This window comes from Rhipicephalus sanguineus, chromosome 6, assembly GCF_013339695.2.
Source record: "Rhipicephalus sanguineus isolate Rsan-2018 chromosome 6, BIME_Rsan_1.4, whole genome shotgun sequence".
NCBI lineage: Eukaryota > Metazoa > Arthropoda > Arachnida > Ixodida > Ixodidae > Rhipicephalus > Rhipicephalus sanguineus.
The window spans coordinates 175418780-175443035 of NC_051181.1; the positions used below are offsets into that span (position 1 = coordinate 175418780).

The 24256-nt window shown below is 49.3% G+C and overlaps 1 protein-coding gene across 2 annotated transcripts; it reads left to right on the top strand.

The window, feature by feature from the left end:
• The first annotated feature begins 963 nt into the window (after positions 1 to 963).
• LOC119397082 (alpha-crystallin A chain) lies at positions 964 to 23500 on the top strand. 2 transcript variants are annotated; one of them, XM_037664524.2, is made up of 3 exons: positions 964 to 1131; positions 22165 to 22446; positions 23161 to 23500. In XM_037664524.2, exons 2-3 carry the CDS (start codon positions 22198 to 22200, stop codon positions 23476 to 23478), a joined length of 567 nt encoding a protein of 188 aa, XP_037520452.1. In that variant the 5' UTR covers positions 964 to 1131; positions 22165 to 22197; the 3' UTR covers positions 23479 to 23500. The 2 variants fall into 2 exon arrangements, with proteins under 2 accessions (XP_037520452.1, XP_037520453.1); XM_037664525.2 differs by having other exon boundaries at positions 979 to 1119.
• The last annotated feature ends 756 nt before the right edge of the window (positions 23501 to 24256 follow it).

Genomic DNA, 24256 nt, shown 5'->3' on the forward strand with positions numbered 1-24256 from the left:
CGTGTAAGTGTGTGTGTGTGTGAGTGTGTGTGTGTGTGTGTGTGTGTGTGTGTGTGTGTGTGTGTGTGTGTGTGGAGAAGCTACATAGCTTCACACACACACACTCACTCTGCGTGCGTGCGTGTGTGTGTGTGTGTGTGTGTGTGTGTGTGTGTGTGTGTGTGTGTAGAAGCTACATAGCTTCTCCACACACACACACTCACGCACGCACGCAGCTAGACTGTAGCACAGCTACTCGAGGAGCTAGGAAATCTGAAATAGGGTATAATTGGCCTCACTGAGGTTAGATGAATTGGCGAATCATAGACGGCAACGTTTTCTAAGGCGGGCACAAACTTTGACAGTGGAAAGATCTACACAGCGCTTTTTCTTTACGCTATCCGTGTTTCATGCGCGCTTAACCTGCCTTGAAAAATGTTGCCCTACCAACTAGCTCGACTCCAGACCCTTGTGATACAGAACGCAGTATGGAGAGAGAATTAACGTGACACGTATGTGCAAGGCTTTTCCAAAGAGCTCCCGACTGACTATAATGGGATGTCAACAGGCTCGTGCTGAGGGATCAGGAAGCGAGAAATTCCGAGTCTATATTCAGGAAAGGCATCCGTATACAAGGCGAAACGCTTTTGCAAGAGCGACGACCAGCCACGACGACAGTCCATCCGCTAAAGCGCTGGCGAGTGACAGGCGCTCTCAATAAGGAGGCACAGGAATGTACAGGTCGTCGACCCTGCCGTGGTACCGTTTTTTCCACGCAAGTGTCCGCCCTTGGACAAGCGAATTCGAGCTCCGCATACGAAATATGAGCTCAAAAGAGCAGGCAGGAAGCGGCAAGATTCCTCAAGGCGTGTCCAGTAATTATGCAAGACCTAACAGTCTCGCGCTTCGTTGCACGCAACTGCAGTTGCGCAACAGAGACGACTCCTTCCCCGCTCGCCTTGCCTCTCCTCCTCGCACGCCGGCGGCAACGGAGAAGGGTTCAGGCCCGGGCCAAGTTCGGAGAACGGCGCTCGCGCGGTTTTGGCTTCTGCTGCCACGGTCCGCGCGCCGTCATTGAGAACCCATCGGCAGCACGGCAACCACGCACACAGAAGGATATTGCTACGGAGTGAGCCGACCGTGTATCTCATCGTGAGTTGTTGCCTTATATTCTCTAGTGGCCTTCAATACGGCACTTGTGTGCGAGGAGCTGTGTACTTGGTGATGCTGTGGTGAGCAATGCGTGCGCGCGCGCCGACGAGAGGCATGCGCGGTCGTTGTCAGCGCTATTCGGGGATGCTGCATGCAGGGCTGCGACTCGGCTTTTGTCGGGTTTTCGTGGATGACAACACGTGTACCTTTCGAACTCCGAGAGTCGGGAGAACTCCATTTTTTTTCTTTTTCGGAAATATATAATTTGATCTCGCCGCATATCCTACCCCCCAGGAGAGAGCTACGGCGAAATAACTCGGCACAATCCAGTCGGTTCAAATGTTCCCAAGTCCATCTGTACATTGGTCTATGGATTTCTTAAGCAATTCACGGCTGCCAGTAGTTATTAACACTACTCAACCGTTATCTGGTAAAATGTTCTAGCGGGATTTCCTATAGGAAACAGTGATTCACACGCTATACTTAGGCACGAAACGTCCGTTGAGGGAAACTAAAGATAATACACACTGGCAAGCTGCCGGTACGGTCCGCTCGGTATTCACGGGGCTACTCTACGTGTTCGGTGAATAACGATCAGAGATTTCCCATGTAGTGGCCTGAATCTGTTGCTATTTGCAGCCTCACTTGCACGTTTTTTAAAGACATGTTATACACCGGATCATTTCATGCAATAATGGGCCAGATGCTCTGTAAACATACATCAACTCCGAAGCGACTCAAAGACGACGATTCAGTTTTATCTCCTTAAATGCACCAATTTAGGGGGTGTTACATAACTGGCGGGATTATAAAATAAGAAACACAAACGGCGACGATTCGTTTAACAGAGAAGATAATCAGTGACACGTTCTGGGAGAGTAGATGACGATGTCATAGGGTAGGCCGTTCGAGTCTGAAGCTGCTGTAAGGAACAATGAAGCCGAAAACGTAGGCGCGTGCGACGGCAAGTGGATGACCGGTGAAGTGGGATATGGTTGCTGTGGCTGATTGACATACAGCGCTTGATAACAGTAATAAAAAAAGAAGACTCGGGATAAGCTTTTGCACATTTCCCAGGTCCATAACTTCACTGGTCGTCGTGTATTAGTGTATATGTCTTATTTTAGTGCACGGTGCTCCAATTGCTGACAGACCGAGGCCATACTTTCCTTTCGCAAGTGATTGACGATATCCTGCGTTCCTGTTCCACCCAGCATAAGCTCACGACCTCGTACCACTCCAAGACAAACGGGCTTACAGAGCGCTTAAACCGGACCCTGACAGACATGCTTTCGAAATACGTGTCGACCGACCATCGTGACTGGGACCTTGCATTGCCATACGTGGCGTTCGCGTACAACTGCTCCCGGCAGGACACTGCTGGATACTCACCATTTTACCTTTCGTTTGGACGCGAACCAATGTTGCCAGTGGATACCTTTCTTCCGGCTGCTGCAGAGTCGACCAAGGAATACGCACGCGACGCTATTGCCCGCGCTGACCACGCCCGTCAGCTTGCCCGCAACAGATTGACGGCTTCTCAAGAAACACAGAACCACCGTTACGATGAGCGGCATCATGACGAACGTTTTCCAACAGGTTCCCTCGTTCTTCTTTGGTCCCCAACGCGACGTGCCGGCCTATCTGAGAAGCTACTTTCTCGTTACACTGGCCCATACCGCGTGCTTCGACAAGTGGCAGACGTTACGTACGAAATTGTCCCGGCTAAACCCACAAACTCTTCTGCTCTGTTATCCCGTGACGTCGTCCACCTATCAAGGCTCAAGCGTTACCGCCCTCCCTCTGCTGTGGCCCCATAGACGCGCCGAGTCGGCGCTTCTGCCACCGGAGGTTGTGTTGCGTGGTTTTTACCAACGTTAACAGTGCATAGTGGGATATACCCTGAAAAAGCATCTGGAAAAGAGGTGAAGAAGTCGACGTTCTGTTGCGAGCTGTGCTGTGGCTTGCTACTGACATAGTGTTGTGATTTCAACGTAACAGTATTACCAAACATGAAAAAAAGATCTTGCCTATACCTATAGTAAGTAGATTCTAGCAGAACGCTTCCCATCGCTCCTCTATTATCACGCTGCATGCGGTCGATTTCAGTACCAACGTAGAACTACCACATCATGCATGGTCGGACTGTACGAGTATATATTCACAATAGACCATTGATTCAACGGACCATTAACGAAGTGCGAGGAGCAAGATAATCAGAATGCTATACTACACCATGCTCATCTGTCCGAATTGTGGAGTACACAGAGAGGTTTGAGTATCGCCACGTCGGAGCCGAAATGCTCCGACGTGGCGAACCGTGAGTCGCTCTGAGGGCGCGTTCACACTGAGACATTCGGCGGCGAGAGCGCGCGGAATCCGCTTCGGCGGCAGCGAGATCCGCCGGAAAATCCTTTTCCGCGTCGATCGGTCCTGGACCGATTTTTGCGGTAGCTGCCGCCGGATTCCCTCACCGCGAACCAATCGGAACGCAAGTAGAACATTCGAAAAATGGCGGCATGCTGGTGATATTGCAGTCGTCGAAGCCCGCAGCAACAGCGAAGTCTTTCGCAATCATCCTGTAGCTCTCGACAAGTGCCAAGTGTTGTCGCGATTAGCATCTTCGCAAAATACCATCGCGATCTCGCACAACGGGTAGCATTATCTCGGCTGGACCAAGCTTCTCGCGTGTTGCAAATCAGGGCGAACCAACCACGACTGCTTGCGTCGTTTCTTGTTCGGCGAACGCATGTTTCTCCTCGTCAGACGTCGCCAGAAAGTTGCTTTCCAGCAGGCCTAGCAGTTCCACGACCCTGCTCCTGTTTATGCGCTTCGCCATAACGAAACGCGTACACAACGCAGAGCGCGTCGATGCCAGCGTTCCTTCGCGCGAAGGGACGATGACAACTAGGGGCGCTAGTTTCGGCGGTGCGGTTGCTAGGCGGTGTGAACGACGTTGAATTTCGGCGGCGCGCGAACTCCGGTCGCTGTGGCCGGCGGATTCCCCAGTGTGAATGAGCCATGAGAGCTATTTTCCGTCACATACTTCTTCGAGCATGCAGCGCTCGTTCCCTCCAGCTCCTCGGGCCACGAGTGAAGCACACTCAGCCGTCGTACACCCGTTTCCTCTGTGAACTCCCTCGTCTCTACAAACAGCTCACTTCGAGCTTATTTTTGCGCCGGAGGCGATGACTGTTCGACAATAATATAACGTTTATGGGAGAAGTTGGGGCGGAAACAAAGAACGGCGCAAAGAGGGCGAGCGAGGAGGCGGATACTGCGTCCCTCTGGGAGATAGTCACGCAATGACAGCGCACGAAGGTACACTGGTAAAACGGTTGCATATACGCTGTCTGAAATTTCCTTATTTTTGACGAAATCAGCTTCCTCAAGCGGAGTATTATATTATTCCCCCCTTCTCTTGTTATGTTTGCCTAAGCGATCATATTACTATACGTGTAGTATCATCGCTTCACCACCAAAACTAATGCTTTTCTTACTCGCATCGTGTTCACCGAGGGTCGGACGATAATACCGCCTCAAAACATCCAGGCAGACTCCGCTGTAAAAGATAAGTGTGGCAGTGACTTGAAACGCGGGATTTTCGTGTAAATTTTGTTATATTCTCGAAACTTCGCAGAATTTATGTTCCATATATTCACGTACTGCTTTTCTAGGATGTTAGATATATTCAAGAAAGCGGGTAATTTATTTGTTTATTTCACAATACTGCCAATCCCTTCAGAGATAATAGCAGGGAAGGCACATGAAAAATAATATATGTTTACACAAAATCACATATGCTTAAAATCCATATGAAATGCTTATGACGGGTTTGTCTGGGATGAAAATAAGATATATACCTTGAAGTATCTATTTTTATTATGTTGTGTAGTAGTTGAAACATTAGTTTTAGTCTTGTTAGTTTCGTTCGGTTTTGTAGTGTTAAGATGCCACCGTTATTAACAGGGGCGTAGCCAGAAATTTTTTCGGGGGGGGGGGGGGTTCAACCATACTTTATGTATGTTTGTGCTGCGTTTGTATGTGCGCGTGTATATATACGCAAGCAAAACAGAAACATTTCGGGGTGGGGGGGGTTGAACTCCCCCCCCCCCCCCGGCTACGCCCCTGGTTATTAAGTAGATGCGTCGGTGAGTCTGTCAGTCTATGCGTTAAAAATAAACCTTATTGCTTTTCTTTGAACTGCTTCTGTTTTATTAATCTGTTGGTGGGCAAACGGGAACCAGAGAGGGCTGGCATATTCCAGTACAGATCGGACGAGGGTTGTATAAGCTATTAGTTTGGTATTCGGTGGTGCGTGCTTAAGACGCCTTTTCATTAAAAATAGTCTTTTCAGGGCTGTGCTAGTAATCTTATCAATGCGGGTATCCCATCTCAAATCGTTTGAAATCGTTATTCCTAGATATTTGTGGTTAGAGACTGGGGCTAAGGTGAAGTTGTCAATAGTGTAAGAAAAGTCGGACCTGTGTTTTTTGCGGGTTATTGCCAAGGAAACACATTTACCAATATTGAGGGACATTTGCCATTTTTTTGCACCACCTGTGTACGTCTTCTAGAGCTCTGTTAAGGATTAGGTGATCGGCAGGAGTATAAATTTCTTGGTAAAGTACGCAGTCGTCTGCAAAGAGCCTGAGTTTTACTTTAGTTTAGAGGTGCAGGTCATTAATGAATATTGTGAACAATATTGGTGCTAGGACGCCGCCCTGTGGCACGCCTGACGTGACTGCTGTTGTTCAAGGCGGTGTCCTGTAACTGTACAAATTGTGAGCGTTTGGTTAAGTAATCCTTAATCCAGTGAACAATGGTACTATCTTCAAGAGTAACTTCTAATTATAATTTGGTATGTGAAACACGGCCGAATGCTTTCTAAAAATTTAAGAAGATGAGATCAATTTGTTTATGTTATCAATAGACTGGGCTGCATCATGTATTAATTCTAAAAGTTGAGTAATTGTCGAGGCCCTTTCGGAAACCATGTTGTACCGGAGACAGGATATGTTTTTAAATTGCGAAGCATTTCTTAGCGAACCTTTGGCACTTTGAGCGTTTCTATCTATCTATCTATCTATCTATCTATCTATCTATCTATCTATCTATCTATCTATCTATCTATCTATCTATCTATCTATCTATCTATCTATCTATCTATCTATCTATCTATCTATCTATCTATCTATCTATCTATCTATCTATCTATCTATCTATCTATCTATCTATCTATCTATCTATCTATCTATCTATCTATCTATCTATCTATCTATCTATCTATCTATCTATCTATCTATCTATCTATCCGCCTGCGTCTGGGTGCTCTCATGATCGCCTCCTTAACTTGGTGTAGACCAAAATTGGCATGGGAGGGTAAGAGAATTTCACGAATATGACTGTCGGGTCATGAGATGAATAACGTGAAAATCTTGCCGCGTACGTCGTCAAACACTTTCCTCCAGACACGTGTGGCACATGCCCGTTTACCACGGGCCGCGGTGTACGGGTATGCGCCACAGGTGACTGACAGTTTATATTTACCCAGGAACGCCGAGAACAGACATTGTTAATTTAAATGCGAGAGCGTTAATAGAAACCGACATCGGCAGCGTTCACCCCACGGAGGGAAAGAATAAAAATTAGGATCCCAGCCCAAATCGAACCCAAGCATTCTGCGTGGCAATCGGGTACTACCGCAAAGTCACGCCAGGTCTATAAACTGGTTCGGAAATAAAGCCTATGCAGGCATAATGTTGGTGGAACGTCAATTGTCATGGCGCTGGCTATTTAATTTTACAAGAAAGCAATAAACACTACATATGTGCTCCCACAATACAGGCGTCATATCAGATTAACGCCTGTGGTTCCAGTGTTGGCTCCGCTTTTACAGGAGTCTAATAAACATTACATTTGTATTCCTATGATTCAGCAAGCTATAATTGAAGCATTGCTAGACTCCGGAAGAATACATTGGCGAAAGTTACGCATGATATTCACATGATTGCACCATAAAGTGCACTTAGTTTCGATAATACTCACGTATGTACTCTAACGTGAGGGCTGATCATAGGCGTGCGCAGGGTTCCCCTTCAGGGAGGGGGGGGGGGGCGAATGTTCATCGCGGCTCCCCCCTTCCCTATTAAATCAATGTATGGGGCAGACTTTGCGCCCCCCTCTTCTTAGGGGACTAGGGGGGGGGGGCGGCAACCCCCCTTCCTCCCTCTGCGCACGTCTATGGGGCTGACGTTACGTCGCACCATAAGTTCCTCTTTAAACGCCAGTGTTGTCGAGGTGCCTGGTAAGCCCACGATGCGCACACTGCTACTAAACTTACAAAAACACGTCGATCCCCCTCTTAACGTTTGGCTCAAAGTCATAAAATACAGGATAGAAGTACTCGCTGACTGCTTCGCATGAAACCGATTACCACAACGAGTGGGATTTGCCGAATTTTTTTTCTAGGTAAATATTGATGCGTTTCAATATCATATGTTCTATTAATTTACACACAGAACAAGTTACCGATATTCGTCTGTAATTTGAAACCACAGTCTTGCTGCCTGCTTTATGTATTAGAATAATTTTGGCGGTCTTCCATACTGCGGGGACAGTGCATGAATGCAGTGATTTATTAAAGATTAGACATAAATATTCGCTACAAACTCCGCATACCTTTTAAGGAAGATGTTTGGTAAATTGTCAGGACCCGGGCCCTTCTTGGTATCATTGTTTAATAGTAGGTTGAGCACGCCTTGCTCGGTAACTGTCAGGGGTTCTATTGGTGAACGGTCGGAAGATTGCATGAGTGGTATGTTTCCGTCATCTACAGTAAAAACGAATTGAAAGTAATCGTTGAAGGAGTTGACGAGATCGTTGTTGTCCTCAGAAGAACGCGTGGGCTCATTATTTCTCCTTGGATTTATATATTTACAAAATTTATTTGGAGCGCTTATCAAAAATGTGGGAAGTACGTTTGCAAAGTAATTATTTTTAGCATATTTTGGTTTACTTCTCATATGACTAACGGCTACACTTAGATTATGTCTCGTTAGATTAGTTGTCTTCATGTTGAGTTTTTTTCTTAATCGTTTTACCTTTCGCTTCGCATGTATTACGTCGCGTGTTATCCAGGGGTTTAGTTGCCTAGTTTTCTTCTTTTTGATCGGTACGTAGCGTTTTATGCATGACGTCACGATGACTGCAAAGTTTGTTCTAGTAACGTTGTGCAAATCTACTCCAAAGTGTTTCGATGTTAGTGGATAGGTTATGTGAAAGTGCTACGAATGAATCGTATCCGAAAGAAATACAGTCGATTATGTTTGTGCCATCAGCGTGGGTAAAGTCAGGATAATGAAGCGATGTCTGGTGATGAAATTTGGTATCATTTACACTCACAGCGCAGTAAATCAAGTCATGATCTGAGATGCACTTCATAATTTCTATTTTAGTAGTGTCGTGCGAGAGATGATCACTTAAGTAAACTAAATCAAGAATGTTTGACGATGATGCATGTACTCGCGTGGGCTGGGTCACTATCTGATGTAAATTGAAATGGTGCATTAGATCACATATTAATTGCGAGCTATCAGACTTTAAATGCATAGATTTCCAATGTTTATCTGGCATATTAAAATCACCAAGAAGGATTAGTCTGGCGTTTGATACGTGATTCTACATATAATTACAAAGGGAAGTAATGACGTCACTAGAAGCGGAGGGGCTACGGTATACACAACCCACAGTGATGGCACGTGAACCTATCAACAATTTGCAAAATATTGCTTCTACGCCTTCGACATCTGGAAGAACCTTGAAAGATAACTTTTTATTGATAAAAATAGCCACGCCACCACCACGCGTGGGCCGGGCTTTCCGTATTATCGCGTAGTTTGGGCTACCTATTTCCTGATCATGAATGTCACTTGACAGCCAAGTTTCAGTAATTGCTATAAAATCGGGTTATAGTTCCAGTAATAAAAATTCAAGCAAGTCAGATTTATTCAGTAGACTACGCGCGTTTAAATTGATGAAGCGTGCTTCTTTTTTAGGGGCCGTAGTTCTTGCAGTTCGCAGTGCAGGTTTTTTTTTTTTGTGTTGCACAGGTGTTTGCATCATGGCTCACGGGAACGGCTTCATTTTTTTCCTCATCCCAAGAAAAAAGTTCACCGTTAATCCCGAGCTCGTCATAACTTAAGGTCACTTTTTCTCCTGCTGATTGATTTACCATAATTCCACAAATTCTTCCTTATGTTACGAATGTGGGCTGAGAAGTCCTCACCTACAGAGTAATTGCTGCCTTAATGATAGAACTTATGAGATTACAATGTTTCGCCTGAGTCCTTTAAAGATTCTGCGTCTACGCAGCACTCTGTACTGAAGAATTGTTAAGAAAGTTGAGAGCTTGAGAGTCGCAGGATCCGACAACCACAGAATAAGCTGGCTTATTTGCAAATTGTTTAAATTGCTGAAGGACAACGTTTCTGTTCCCTAGGAAACACCGTCTTGCGCAAAAAAAATGAGTCACCACCCCATACATCGCCTGTCGACTAATGCTGCATGCGAGGTCACCATAGCGTTGTGCGCAGTCAACAAGCAAGCTATAAAATTTGTGGAGCTGTGCAAGAGTAGTTGACAACGAAAGAATTACGTTTGCTGAGCTTGTCAGTGCTCGAGACTATGTGTATGCGAGGGTCAATTCCTTTCCGTTGGCAGAGATGAGTGAGATATTTGGCAGACTGCGCGATGAGCATGCACGAGCGATCCATGCAGAGTGCAGGCTGTTCCCGTTTAGCAAAATACATTGGCACTCACGGAGGAGCCCCATGTTAATGAAGGTAAGCTTTCAGAGCAGTACTGAGCACGCCTCACTCCTATATCACCTGAATTAAACTTAGTGCAACTCAATCGCGCTTAAACTCAGCGTAGTTATAGACAGCTGGGCTAACTATAAGTCTCACCGACTGAGCCTGAGTGAGTACACCAAAGTTTGTCAGCGTAATGGTCGTGAGCAATACTTGGTGTATTCGAAAGCCTCACTTCATACACTCTTAGGGACACATATAAAAACTACGTTTCCATTTCGTTCTAAAATATTCGAACGATATTAAAGGTGACTACTTGGGAGGTATTTCATGAATTGTGTGCTGCTAACTTTATTTATTTTTACAGCGAAAGCTGTTATGAAATCACAACAGCTGATTTTGGTGGCGTAGTTGTCCGCCGCCGCCGTCGGTGTCCGTAACCGCTATCGCGCGAAATAAGAAAAAAATGAATTGGAAAAGAAACATCCACGATCAGACGGGGTTCGAACCCGAACCCGCTGCCTGCCAGTCCAGCATTCTACCACACAGCCACGTGGGTGCTTGAAACTCCTTTGCCAGAAATTGTGGGCAGCTCCACTACGAGTAAATGCCGGGGAAGTGCAATGCACGCCCTTTCCCAGTGTTTCACATGTGTTTATATTTTGTTATTGCGATGCTTGTGTTGTGCTGTCGCACACTTGACAAGAATGGCCTAGCGAGTGGTGGAAAAAGTCCCTCCTGAACCTTCCACGCGCTCCGGTCGTATCCCGGTGAAGTCGTGTGGCCTGCGCTCCCCGTTCTATAAACTCAGGCTCCTGCTGTCGTCATTGTCTTCTCGCACCTCGGGATCGGCTTGATGGTGTTTCTCTGGCTGTCGCCTTCGGATTTTCCTTACGTTGTCCTGTTTTCCTAAAGTAGGGTTGAGCAATCGACGTAGCGGTTCTTCCTCTGCTCGCTTAGCCCTGATGGCGGGATCCGCTCTTCGTCGACACGGCCGTTCTCGGGCGAACGAGCGCTGTCGTTGTCGGCAAGCCTCCTTAGCCGCGTCCATGGCCGGAAGGACCCTCCGCCAGTCGGCGCCTTCCTATTGAATGAATGGATGGGTGGATGCTATGAGCGACCCCTTTATAACGGGGCCGTGACACGTGCGCCACCAGGCTCGACAAAAATAAAAGAGAAACACTTTTCTTTTAATTTGGCCTAGTGCCTCGTCGACTTTGATTACATCGACCTTACCATAGAAAAAAACAATTCACAGCCCAGCTCTCTGGCCCTTACGGCAGCATAACCTTATTTCTCCCATTATTTATTTTTGTCCTTTCTCTCCACTTTTCTGCCACCGATATTCTAACCATCTCTTACTTCTATCGCGGACGTGTTCAGCTTTCCGTTGTTGTCCCTGAAACTCAAGGCTTCATGTCGGCTAGTGCCCAAACATACACCTGGGTGGATATCTCCACATTCAATCGGAAGATGATCCGTCGTTTCCTTAGCTTCCCCACAGCACGTGCATTTTTTAACGCGACAGCGTTAAAGAGCTCGCTTAGCAGAAATTCCGGCGTCGGCGTCGTTGGATGTGAGCAAAAAATGGAGAAAGATGCAAATAAAATAAATGAAAATCTTAAGTTCGAGTGAGACTTGAAACCAGGGGTGCTATGCAGGATGGCCCGAGCTTCTCTGGCACACGAGTTTTCTCCGAGCTTGCATTACGGCGGTCATGACAGGAAGACAGGGCGCAGCACGCGATAGCAGCGTCTATAAAGACGGCTACAAGAACGAGCATGGCGTCACAAACGCATGTGCGGCGTTTGCGGCGGTTTTCAAAGGAACACCGCGTGCGAACGCGTCAGCGCCGCCACTCAGTGCACATTTTGACAGTGCAGTCACGTCAGCGTGATTGTCGCGCTATCTCTTTGCCAACGGATCATCGCGCCTCCCACGGGCGTGTTCGTGGGCGTTTGTCCTCTTTCGGAAAATTCTTTCGTTCCACCTGCAGCGTGGAAATTTCCACTCTCGGAGGCAACAAGGGCGCACACGCAGCACTCTGGTGCAGCTGGTTTCGCTTCTCTGGAATATTACATATAAATAAATGAACAGGTTACTGCTATACTTACATTACACGTCTGAAGATTTTTCTGTAGTAACGAATCGGTAGAAACAATGTCTCCACAAACAAGTAAACAGTAACATTTCTCGATCCCACCAGGGGCGCTCGCTTCATAGCTGTGAGTGGCACGTCGTGAGAGCGGTGAAATTGAATGCGAGACATCGTAGCCACGCGATGAGAGAGAGAGAGAACAACTTTATTGTGGTCCGTTACAGACGTGGGGAAGAGCGTCTCCCGCGCCCATCCGGCTATTCCCACGTGGGAACCGACAGGTTTAGCCTGTGGGCTCTGTCGCGGGCGTATCGGACGGCCAGGATTTGGTCTTGCGACTTCGGGCTGTGCAGCATGGCTTCCCATCTGGGCTTGCTGTAGGTCGGACCTAGCGACCCGCACTCCAAGAGCATGTGAGCTAGAGTAGCGACCTCTTGACCACATGCGGTGCAGGAAGCGTCAGGGTGCATATGCGGGTATATTTCATTAAGGTATGCGTGTGACGGATACGAGTGTGCCTGAAATAATCGTAACGAGACCGCCTGAGCTCTATTGAGTTTGTAACCTTTGGTTCTTCGTGCGTGGTTGCATAGTCTGTGCGATTAAGCTCATAGATGCATCGTGCCACTCGCTGGCGTTGCGGCGTGAGCACTGCTCCTCGGCAAGAGGAAACGCGGTGGGCGGACCCGCTCTTCGCCGCGGGTGTCTGTCAATCAAATTGATTGACGCGCGAACTCGGGCACGAACTCGTTGATTCTGAAAAGGCCCCAGTTCAACTCGTGACTGTCATAGTGCCGGTGTGCCTGTCAAGTTTTTCATGCAGTGGACGCTACTCAGCAGCTTCTTTGCATATAAAATGATTTGGTGAGCTTGCACTACTTGTGCAAGGCTGGGGCCATCGAAGGAGCTTGTGGGCACCTAGCTTCTTCGAGCTTATTACGTGGCTCGTCTACTCAGTATGCTTGGCCTGCTTCAGAGTAATGACCGTGTCAGTTCGGTTTCAACATTGGGGCTATTGATTAGGAAGGTCTTAACTAACATGATATTGAATAGTCCTTTCTTAATTGTTAATGTTTTAATTACCACATCAATTACCCAGATTTAATTCGCGAGGTCCTGAATAGTCCAGAGGTAATTAGCATAACACTAATTAGCACGATCATAATTAACACGACCTTGGTGAGTAAGGTCTTCATTATCTTGGTTTTAATTGCACGCTCCTAAGTAGCGGCGTGTTAATTAGCACTAATTGTTAATGTTTAGTTACCGCGCCATTTATTACTCAGGTTTAATTCGCAAGGTGCTGAATAGTACAGAGGTGATTAGCATAATCCGAATGAGCACGATCCTAATTAGCACGCTACTAATTAGCGTCGTGTAAATTAGCATTAATTGATAATGTTTTAATTACGACGGGATTAATTACTCAGCTTTAATTCGCAAGGTCCTGAATAGTACAGATGTAATTAGCATAATACTAATTAGCACGGTCCTAATTAACACGATCTCGGTGAGTTAAGGTCCTTATTATCTTGGTTTTAATTACACGCTGCTAATTAGCGTCACGTTTATTAGTATTATTTTAATTACCTTGTTCTTAGCTTTACACGACTTCATTAGCGTGGCCTTAGTAAGACGTGGCTTAGTTAGCTCCGCCTTAGCATGTTAAGGCCTAATTAGCTTCGTCATAGCACGTCCTGACTTCGCTAGGTATACCGCCCAGCCAATTAGCTAATCAGCCGGGCGCACGTGCTCTTGGAGCGAGCAGACGATGAAGAAGATAACGACGAACGACGACGGCGCGCACCGGGCGAGCAACGTGGTAGAATGTACTGGCCGACCATGATCATTATATACACGTGGCCTCGGCGATTAGCTCTAGCAGCAGTGTTGTAAGGCCCTCGGTCGGAACTAATCTCAGAGGCCACGGTGCTGATTATTCTAAAGGATACTTCGTGCAGATATTAAACGCTTGAAAATGAATTCAAACGGCCCGCGCACACATAAAAAATATAGTTAGTAGAGGTATAGTTAGTAGACTTTTCTTGCATGGGTGCACTTCTGCACTCGGTGGAACGACAAACAAATGTAAGAAGCTGCCTCTTGTTTGACGACACCACTCAACCATCTCGACCGCCCTTGACGTGACGCCGCGTTCCATCGTAACCAATGGAACGGAGCGCGCGCTGAGGGATGGATTTCACCTTCGCGTACTGTCAGCTCGTTCAAAAGGGGGTTTAGCCAGAGCTCGGAAAGGTACCGAGTTTCGCCAAACTCGGGCCATCCTGCATAGCACCCCAGGACGTTGAAGATTCGGACAATTGTGCGATTGTTTCAACTTTTTGCGCAGCTTTAAAGCAACATAAACGAGAAGATGGCAGGGGTAACCGGCTGCCTTCAGTCTACCGATCTGCGAGGAGAAACTTTCACGAATAGAGCGATGACAGGACTCGATAAGGGCGTTGTGCAGGCATGCTTGAATGATACCCCGCTTGACTAGCTGAGGCAGGAGAAGTTTTTTTGGCGTGGGGCTCGTAGCTCCAACACACATGACGGTTCAAAAAGGATAGTCTTAAATCAAGATATTTGGGTGCATCATTTTCAGCGATCTCATGGGTGATAACGAGCAGATCAAGGCATTCCATAAAAAGCCGCCAGATCCCACGCGTTGTGGGAATCGATGTAATGCGAAGCAGCCAGCAAAGAGCTGCATACATCGCCGTGTCTGTCACTGAGGAAAATACGTGCCGCTCATGTTATTTATGTTGGTTACACAGTAACGTCGCGCAATACCAATTTCGGGGTAAACCAAGCTAGAGAAACGGCAAGCAGCCCACCATGAGCCTGGCACGTAAGTCATGCTGCACATGACACGTGTGTCATGATTTTCACGTTAACTCGTGTTATTTATGTCCGTTACACAGTAACGTCGCGCCATACCAATTCCGGGGTAGATCAGGCTAGCGAAACGCCGCCAGCGCGCCATGAGCGTGGCACCTAAGTCATGCTGTACATGACATGCTTGTCATGATTTTCATGTTAAGTCTTGTTATTTATGTTCGTCATACAGTCGCGTCCCGCAATACCAATTCTGGCGTATATCAAGCTAGCGAAACGGCCGCCAGCGCACCATGAGCGCGGCACGTAAGTCAAGCTGTACATGACATGCGTGTCATGATTATCATGTTAAGTCGTGTTATTTACATTCGTCACACAGTCACGTCACGCAATACCAATATCGGGGTAGATGAAGCTAGCGAAACGGCCGCCAGCGCACCATGAGCGGGGCACGTAAGTCATGCTGTACATGACATGCGTGTCATGATTTTCATGTTAACTCGTGTTATTGATGTTCGTTACACAGTAACGTCACGCAATACTAATTTCAGTGTAGATCAAGCCAGCAAAACGGCCGCCAGCGCACCATGAGCGTGGCACATAAGTCATGCTGTACATGACATGCGTGTCATGGTTTTCATGTTAACTCGTGCTATTTATGTTCGTCATACAGTCATGTCGCAAAATACCAGTTTTGGCATATATCAAGCTAGCGAAACGGCCGCCAGCGCACCATGAGCGTGGCACGCACGTAAGTCATGCTGTACATGACATGCGTGTCATGATTTTCATGTTAACTCTTGTTATTTATGTTCGTTACACAGTAACGTCGCGCAGTACCAATGTTGGTATATATCAAGCTAGCGAAACGGCCGCGAGCGCACCATGAGCGTGGCATGTATATCATGCTGTACATGACATGCGTGTCATTCTTTGCATGTTAGGACCTGTCAGTTATGTTCATAATACACTCTTGTCACGCCGTATCATTTTTGGTATATATCAAGTTAACGAAACGGCCGTAAGAGTACCAAGAATGTGGCATGTATATCATGTCGTTCGTGACATGCATGTCATGATTTTCATGTTATGACTCGTCATTCATGTTCGTAATACAGTCATGTTATGCCATACCAATTTTGGTGTACATTCGATTAACGAAATGAGCAGGAGAGGACAAAGTCGTAGGCGGCTTAGATAGATAGATAGATAGATAGATAGATAGATAGATAGATAGATAGATAGATATATAGATAGATAGATAGATAGATAGATAGATAGATAGATAGATAGATAGATAGATAGATAGATAGATAGATAGATAGATAGATAGATAGATAGATAGATACGCTCAAAGTCGCAGAAGTTCGCTAAGAAATGCTTCGCATTTAAAATTGACAAAGTGGCCTGAAGGGAAGATCCAAAGGGGCAATCATTGCACTCAAACAGAACAAAGTAATCATCCGCAAACCGAAAGCATTTTGCCACAATTGTCCCTTCCAATCTCGCTTCAAGCTTGTTGCGCACATGTGCTTGAAACGAGTCACTAAACATGGGAACGATGCAGAACCTACGCATACAGCAAATAAACACACCCATTCTATTGAGCAAAGGTACAGGTGAGGTACACTTTGAGCATATCAAGAAAGCCTGTGGCCGTAACCCCGCACTCGTTCTGGAAAGCAACGACCCCGAAATCAAAGATTGCTTGTTAGATGACACAATTTATCGATCTAAACCGATTCATTGTTTCCCTTTAGTGTCTCTTTAACAGATTGCGCGGGATAATACAAAGCAGTCGTCAGCGTAGTCTCTCACCCATTTGCAAATTCCAAACAGTAATCCCACTATATACAGTCGCGCGAGCACTTCTGTGCAAACGCATTGCACATTCTATGTTTCACGTTTCTGAATACGAATTTAGTCTGCTGAATTAATTCTTTGGGTTGGACGAACAACGCATAACGTCTTTGACGGCTACGGGAATGTGCGCTTCAAATGCAAGATTAGTCTATGTACAAGAACAACAGCTTGCAGCTGCCAAGAGTATGAAGTTGGGCATGTTGGTAATGCATAACTGATCACGTATCGCAAAATTTGACACTGCACAAGAGAAGGGATGAAGACCCTTCTCTGTCTGGTAGGAAGTGAGCGCTCGTCTTCGTCCCTTCTCTTGTCCAGTGTCAAATTTTGCGCTACGTGATAAGTTAAGCTTGCAGCCTTTCAATCGATTGGATATTTTACCATTTGATTTATTACGTAAACAGCGCACACTGAAGTGTGCGAAGGATCGAGATAGAAACGCGCATTTAATGCATCTTTTTTTCACGTCATGCTAAACTATATGAAGTGTTCTCTGAATTAAGTAATTAAAGTTACATCTCTCACAAATGTATTTTATTACATATCAATTATAAAAGTAACAGCGCACTTATTCAAGCCTAGTCACGTAGATTTGCATTTTCTTCCAGCCCATCCTGCTCTAATAAAACGCAAATAAAACAAGGCCAGACTCTCAAAATGCATCATTTGCTCACTACCAATTGGCTTTTTATGCTTTCGTAAGCCACTGTGCCTCCTTTTCGTTTGAGTACGTGTGCAGCGCCACTGAGAACTCTCTCGATATGCTCGCTAGCGTACATTGTGCGCAACATTGCGGTATATTCAATACCAGCTATGCTCACCTCTGGATCCTTTGCACATGGAGTGCAGAACTTCATTGTGCCTGGAGTCCCAGAATGTGTACGCAGCAGGGCTGCTAAACAATTTGGAATAAGCTGTTCGTACGTTGTTTTCGAAAATCTTTAGTTCCCATTTGTGCCCTTTGAATAATTGCTGTTTCGCTCTAATATGAAGTTTTAGATGCGAAGCATCTCTTGCTCGGGGGTATGTCACGCGGCGTGGTAATCCACACGCGGCGTAGTAGTCCGCACTCACACTACGCATGCGCGACTCTCCTCTTTCCCTCTCTCCAACAGCTGCGCGTTACTCTCTCCACTTCTCTACCAGCACCTGGCGACGCGATCAGTTCGGTGGGACTCCTCGTACTAAACTCCGGAGAACCCACCTTCATCCGTCGCAGTGCGGCCTCGACAGTGATTGACCTGGCGCTGGTGTCAGAACGCTGCTCCTACGAGTGGAAACGCCACGCTGACACTGCTGGTTCTGATCACTACCCGATCACACTCCTCCCGTGCCACCCCAGCCGTGGTGCTGTTCGTGAATACAGTGTTGTACGGTGGCCACTTTTCCGTGACCTGTGCGCGAGCGTGCAGAGCAGTGATGATTTCTTTTCGCGCATCGCGGACTGTGCTGAGCGTGCCACAACGCGCTGTGTTGTTCCCGCCGGCACACCCTGCCCTGACATCAAGCTGCTCAACCTCCGCGCAGTTCGCCAGCGAGCACAGCGGCGTGCGCTGCGCTCCTCGGCCCCCGGCGCATGGACAGAGTACAACCGACTCGACGCTGTGTGCCGGCGGCACGCCCAGCGGCTACGCGACCGCAGCTGGATGGGCGTCTGTTCCTCTCTGAGTGATCCACGAGGACGTCGCCGCGGCTGGCACATCATGCGCGTCCTGATAAACCCGAAAGTGTCGCGCTACCCAGTGCTCGCCATAGCCGTTGCGCAGGGCATCACTGAAAGGGAGCTTGCTGAACTGCTTGCCGCCTCTTTCGCGCCTCCTTCCCCTCCTAGAGCGGGGAGCGCTGGCGGTGTCACGACAAACGCCGCACCCCCTCTCCCTCCCGTGGATCCCATCACCTCAGCTGACATTCGCTCTCTCTGCAAGGAGGACTTCTCCCTCTACGAACTGGAACGGGTTCTCCTCAGAAAGCGCAAGCGCAGCGCCCCTGGAGCGGACAAAATCACTCATCAGCTGTTGAGAAACCTGGATGCCTCCCAGCGCCCACTCTTGTTGGATGCATTCAACAGAGTTTTCTCCAGTGCTGTCCTCCCGGAAGAATGGCGTTCCGCGACTGTGATTCCTGTCCTCAAACAAGGCAAACCGCCGCGATCGGTGACGTCATACAGGCCCATCTCTCTCACTTCTGTGGCGGGCAAAACTATGGAGGAGATGGCTTTTTACCGGCTACAGTGAATCGCGGAGGTGCGCAACGCTTTCCCACCAGAGCAGTGTGGATTCCGGCCACATCGCGCGACCATCGACTGCATTGCTGCAGTCGTGAGCACCCTCGAGCAGGCCCTTCACGATGGAGAAATGGCCATCCTACTCCTCCTTGACATAAAGTCGGCGTTCGACTCGCTCCCCCACTCGTCTATCATCAGTGCTGTGCGCGCGCTAGGTGTTGAGGGCAAACTCTTGAACTACGTTCAGGCCTTCCTCACTGACCGAACGTTTACTGTGCGCGTGGGCGGGGCGACAAGTGCGCCGCGATCTCTCAGCTGTGGCGTCCCACAGGGCAGCGTCCTCAGCCCGTTTTTGTTTAATCTGGTACTCGCGCCGCTCGTCAAGTGCCTACCAGAAACGGCTGTGTTCCCTGTTCGCGCAGTGGTGTACGCTGATGACGTCGCATTGTATGTGCGTGGTCCGACCCGAAAGTGCTCGGTGGTGCGCGCTTGCATGCAAGAGGCCCTCCAATGTGTGGCCGCCTTCGTGAGAAACATCGGACTCGCGATCTCGGCGCCGAAAACCGAGGCCCTCGTCGTCCACCCTCGTGCTGAAGCCCGACGACGTCTTCCGTGCCTTCAGCTGGATGGTGCACCAATAGTTTGGAGTAGCAACGTCCGCTACCTCGGCCTGACGATAGACAATCGCCTCCGATGGTTCCCGGCGGTGCGACGTGTACGACAGACGACGCGTCGCGTGGAATCGGCCGTGCGCCAACTACTCGCAGGCGGCAACGGCTGCCCCGCTGCCTTCGCCTGCACTATCTACGAGGCGATGGCTCTGTCTGCCATCCACTACGCACTGCCGATCTGCAAACTCCAGGCGCCACAGTGGCGACTGATCGACCAGGACCACCGCCGAGTCATCCGCATGTGTCACGGAATGCCTCGTGGCTCTCGTGTGGCCGAGACCCTCGCGGAGGCTCGTGCGTGGCCTGCGTCGCTCACGGCGGACCTGCGCGCATTGTGCCACTTGCAGCGTCTCCACCGAGCGCCTGATGCAGGTCCCCTCCTCTCGCGGTTACGTGCTGTGCCAAACTCACGTGTCGGCCAACTTATCGACGTGTACGACGGTGTTGTGGCTGACGACCCCGCACGCCTTTCGCGCTGGCCGCCCCCTCACCGTCGAGTGCCCCTTCGAGTGAACTTGCACCTGCCGGGCATTCGATCCAAACGCCACACCCCCATCAGTGCCATTGCTCAGGAGGCCGCGGCGTGGATGTATGAGGACCTGGCCGGGAGGACGCAGGTGTTCACCGATGGGTCCGTCCTGCAGGATCGCTCAGGCGCGGCCGCCTGCATAGCCCCTCAGCTCAGCTCGGAACGACAGTGCCGCTTGCGATACTGTGCATCCTCAACAACAGCTGAGCTAGTCGGGCTCCAGCTGGCTGCAGACCTCCTGCGCAATTCGCCGGCCGTCACGAGCGCAGCAATCTTCTGCGACTCGAAACCTGCACTCCGCCAGCTCGCGAGGGAGGAACGAGGCCCCCTTCTTGCTCAGCGTGCCGCTCTCAGCCTGCTGGCCCTCCAGGAACGAGGCTGTGATGTGGTCCTTCAGTGGCTCCCTTCACACGTCGGCATCGCGGGCAACGAGGCTGCAGACGAACTCGCAAAACGAGCACACTCCGCCGAGACTTCGCTGACGGATTACGCCAGCTCGTTCGACTCGGCACGCAACAACCTTCGCCGGGAGCTGGTGCGCAAGCATCCTGACGCACGGGTCGCCTCCGGACACCCCCCTCCTCCCATCCCAGCCACTGGTTTCACTCGCCGCGAGCGCGCGCTTCTTCTTGCCCTGAGGACCGGCTCTGTGTGGCCCGCGGAACGCAGGCATCGTCTTCGCGGCGCCGCTGCACCGAACTGCACCGATTGCGGCGCGATCGAAACCCTGTGCCACCTATTGTTTGACTGTCCGTCTCTCAACACTGCGCGGAAGCGGCTCGCCATGAAGTACCGCCTCGTCGGACTGCCGTGTGCGACCCTACAGGACTTGCTCCATCCCACCGGCCACGTACACCGTCGCCGATCAGCCCTTGCGGCCCTACTAGCTTTTCTCGAGGATGCCGGCCTAGTCGAACGAATTTTCTAGCCGCTCACCACGGTGACTCGGACGCCCGTTCTCCTGCCCCCCACCCCCTCACTGTTTTTTTTTCACTCATACCTTTCTTTTTCTTCTTTTACCATACTCTTTTCACTCTCACTGTCCCTTTAATCCCCAATCCCCCGTGAGTGTATCGGTTGAGGTGTCCTCACTTGAGAGACAGTTATCGTGCACTCCACACCCAATTTCCATTTTCATTTCCTTCTTCCTTTTAAGAATCACCTCCCCCCCCTCCTGCGTTCTCGCTTCTGCTCTCATGGCGCATACGCTACTCTCCTCCTCTAGTCTCCTCTCCTTCAAGTGGTAGAGCGCTGCGCGCGTTCAGTTCAGCGCTTGCCTCGGTTGGCTCCTCTGAAATGCGGGCTCGACATGCCAAAATTCTCTCCTGCGCAGCGCCGCGATGAGGGCCAGCGCATGCGCGTCCCCTCCCCCTCTCTCTCCTCTCCTACGCTGCCTCTCTCTCGCGCGCCTGTCGACTGCGCTCCCCGCACGCCCTGTGAGAATTAACAGCCAGGCTAGAGGGAAGACACGACGCGCGTAGTGTTCATCTTCGCGTTCCACGAGGTGAGGTCGGTAGCATGCCCAGCGAACGCCAACGGAACGCGATCGTGCAAGTGCTCCAGCTTCGCATCGCCTCATGGTCCCCTTTAGCGGGAAATGGTGTAAATTTCTTAAATGTTATTTCGCATTTGTGTTAACTCACGTTTCATGTTTTGTTTTCTTTCCTCTATATGTGAATGAAATGTACGCCGTTACCAAGCTTCTAGACGTCTGTCTGTCTGTCTGTCTGTCTGTCTGTCTGTCTGTCTGTCTATCTATCTATCTATCTATCTATCTATCTATCTATCTATCTATCTATCTATCTATCTATCTATCTATCTATCTATCTATCTATCTATCTATCTATCTATCTATCTATCTATCTATCTATCTATCTATCTATCTATCTATCTATCTATCTATCTATCTATCTATCTATCTCACAGGACACAAATATATATAGCTGCAAACAAGCGGCATCATTCCCTCACTCATAAACTATTCGATTATGCGTGTGCAGAGGTGAAGCCTACAACTTCCAGCTGTAGGAGACATGGCTCGCAGCCTGATTCCGTCTGCGTGCTTCCCCCGCCCTGGCCTGGGACGCGACTACAGGTGGGACACGTGGGACTCGTGGGACAACAGCCGGCTGCTGGACCAGCACTTCGGCACCCCGCTGCTTGATGATGACCTGTGGGCTCTGAGGCCCACGCGGATCGGCATGCGAGCCCCGTTCCGCAGGCAGTTGTCCAGGGGAGGAGGCGGGGTATCCGAGCTGCGAAACGAGCCGGATTCCTTCCAAGTGAGTGAACTGGCACTGATGTGTCTGTCATATGCGACGAACTCCTTTCGGTTTGTGCATGGCCTCGAAGGTCCCGTGCCCTACTGAAGGAATTTGGAAAATATACACAAATACCCGAGGAAGTTCATGAATATTCAGGGAAGTTCGATGGCTGCCACAGAAAAGCACCGCACGAGCAACGTGGAGAGGTGTGACCATCTGAGTCTTTTCGTCCGATTTCATTTCTCTCTTCGTGTCGTTTCGAAACATACATTAGTTAGGAGGCGAAAGGCGCCAAGATGACGACCAAAAAAGGGACACTCGTGGCGCTTGTTTCCCTTTGGCTGATCTCGTCTTTGCGCCCTTCGCGTCAAAACACGCTACGTACAGTTATTCATGCTAAGGTTTTACAAGTTAATAGGATGTTCTAGTAGTGCTGGTGTTGCGTATACGCTACGCGATTACCGTTCCGTGTTAAATATACCACGATACGAAAACATATCATCAAAATACTCTTAAAACATATCAGGTGCGCGAGTAGCTCGATGTCATGGCACGATAAGAGGTATACGGGTCTTGCAGGTCGAAATGGCTACGTGCTGACCACGACCCTACGGCGTTGCTGTACTTATCATGCGGTAAACCGGCACTGTTAAAACGCCCTCATCATCTCTGCTCGTCCTGACCGCGTGTCCTTGCCGCTTCCAACGAGTGGTGCGTTCCTTCACTGCGCAGGTGATGCTGGACGTGAGCCACTTCTCGCCGGAGGAGATCACGGTGAAGACGGTGGACCGGTGCATCAGCGTGTCGGCTCGCCACGAGGAGCGCATGGACGAGCACGGCTTTGTGTCTCGCGAGTTCACGCGCCGCTACGTCCTGCCCGAGGACACGCTGCCCGAGCAGGTGTCTTCGACGCTGTCGCCCGACGGCGTGCTCACCATCACGGCGCCCAAGGTGCCTCCTGCCTCGGCGCCCAACGAGCGCATCGTGCCCATCGCCGTGCAGGGCGCCGCCGCCGCCGCCATGCCGCTAACGGTGCAACACGAGCCCTGACGCACGCCGATGGACAATAAAAGCGTCTGACGCTGCCTCGTCCATGCATTGTTTTTGCTCGCAAAACGAACACATGGAACCAATCCTGTAACGACGCAAGCTAGCTTGAGAGGAGAGGAGAATAACAGGTTTATTGATGAAAATAAGATGACCCGGAAGTACCTGCGCACTTCGCTCCCTACGGCGCTCATCACACCTGGTGATCGCGCTAGACACCCAGGCTTCCCACCGTACTGGGGTGTTCTGTGTAAGGGGAACATTTGGTGGAAGGGTTGGGCGACAGCTATACTGTGGGAGGAAAATCCTCTCAACACAGTGTGTACACTTATGGGTGCGCACTGCACGGAGAGCGGTAGGCGGCACGGAAACACTCTAAGCGTTAACATATTTTCGACCAATGCTGATCGAAATTGGAAGAATGTGAACACTTCGGAGTGGTTCACCAGGGTTGACTTCGAGAACCCGGACAGCTGTTTCGGATTCCGACATGCGATCTTGGCGGTGGTGTTTGCCAGAAACGATATTAAAAAAAAAACCTCTTAAATGCCATCCACGTAGCGCATCCGAACACACACGCACGCACGCACACACACACACACACACACACACACACACACACGCAAGCACGCGCACACACACACACACACACACACACACACACACGCACGCACGCACACACCGCGCGCACGCATGCGCATGTACACGCACACACACACGCACGCACGACACGCAGACGCGCGCACACACACACACTCGCACGCACACAGAGACGGGACAA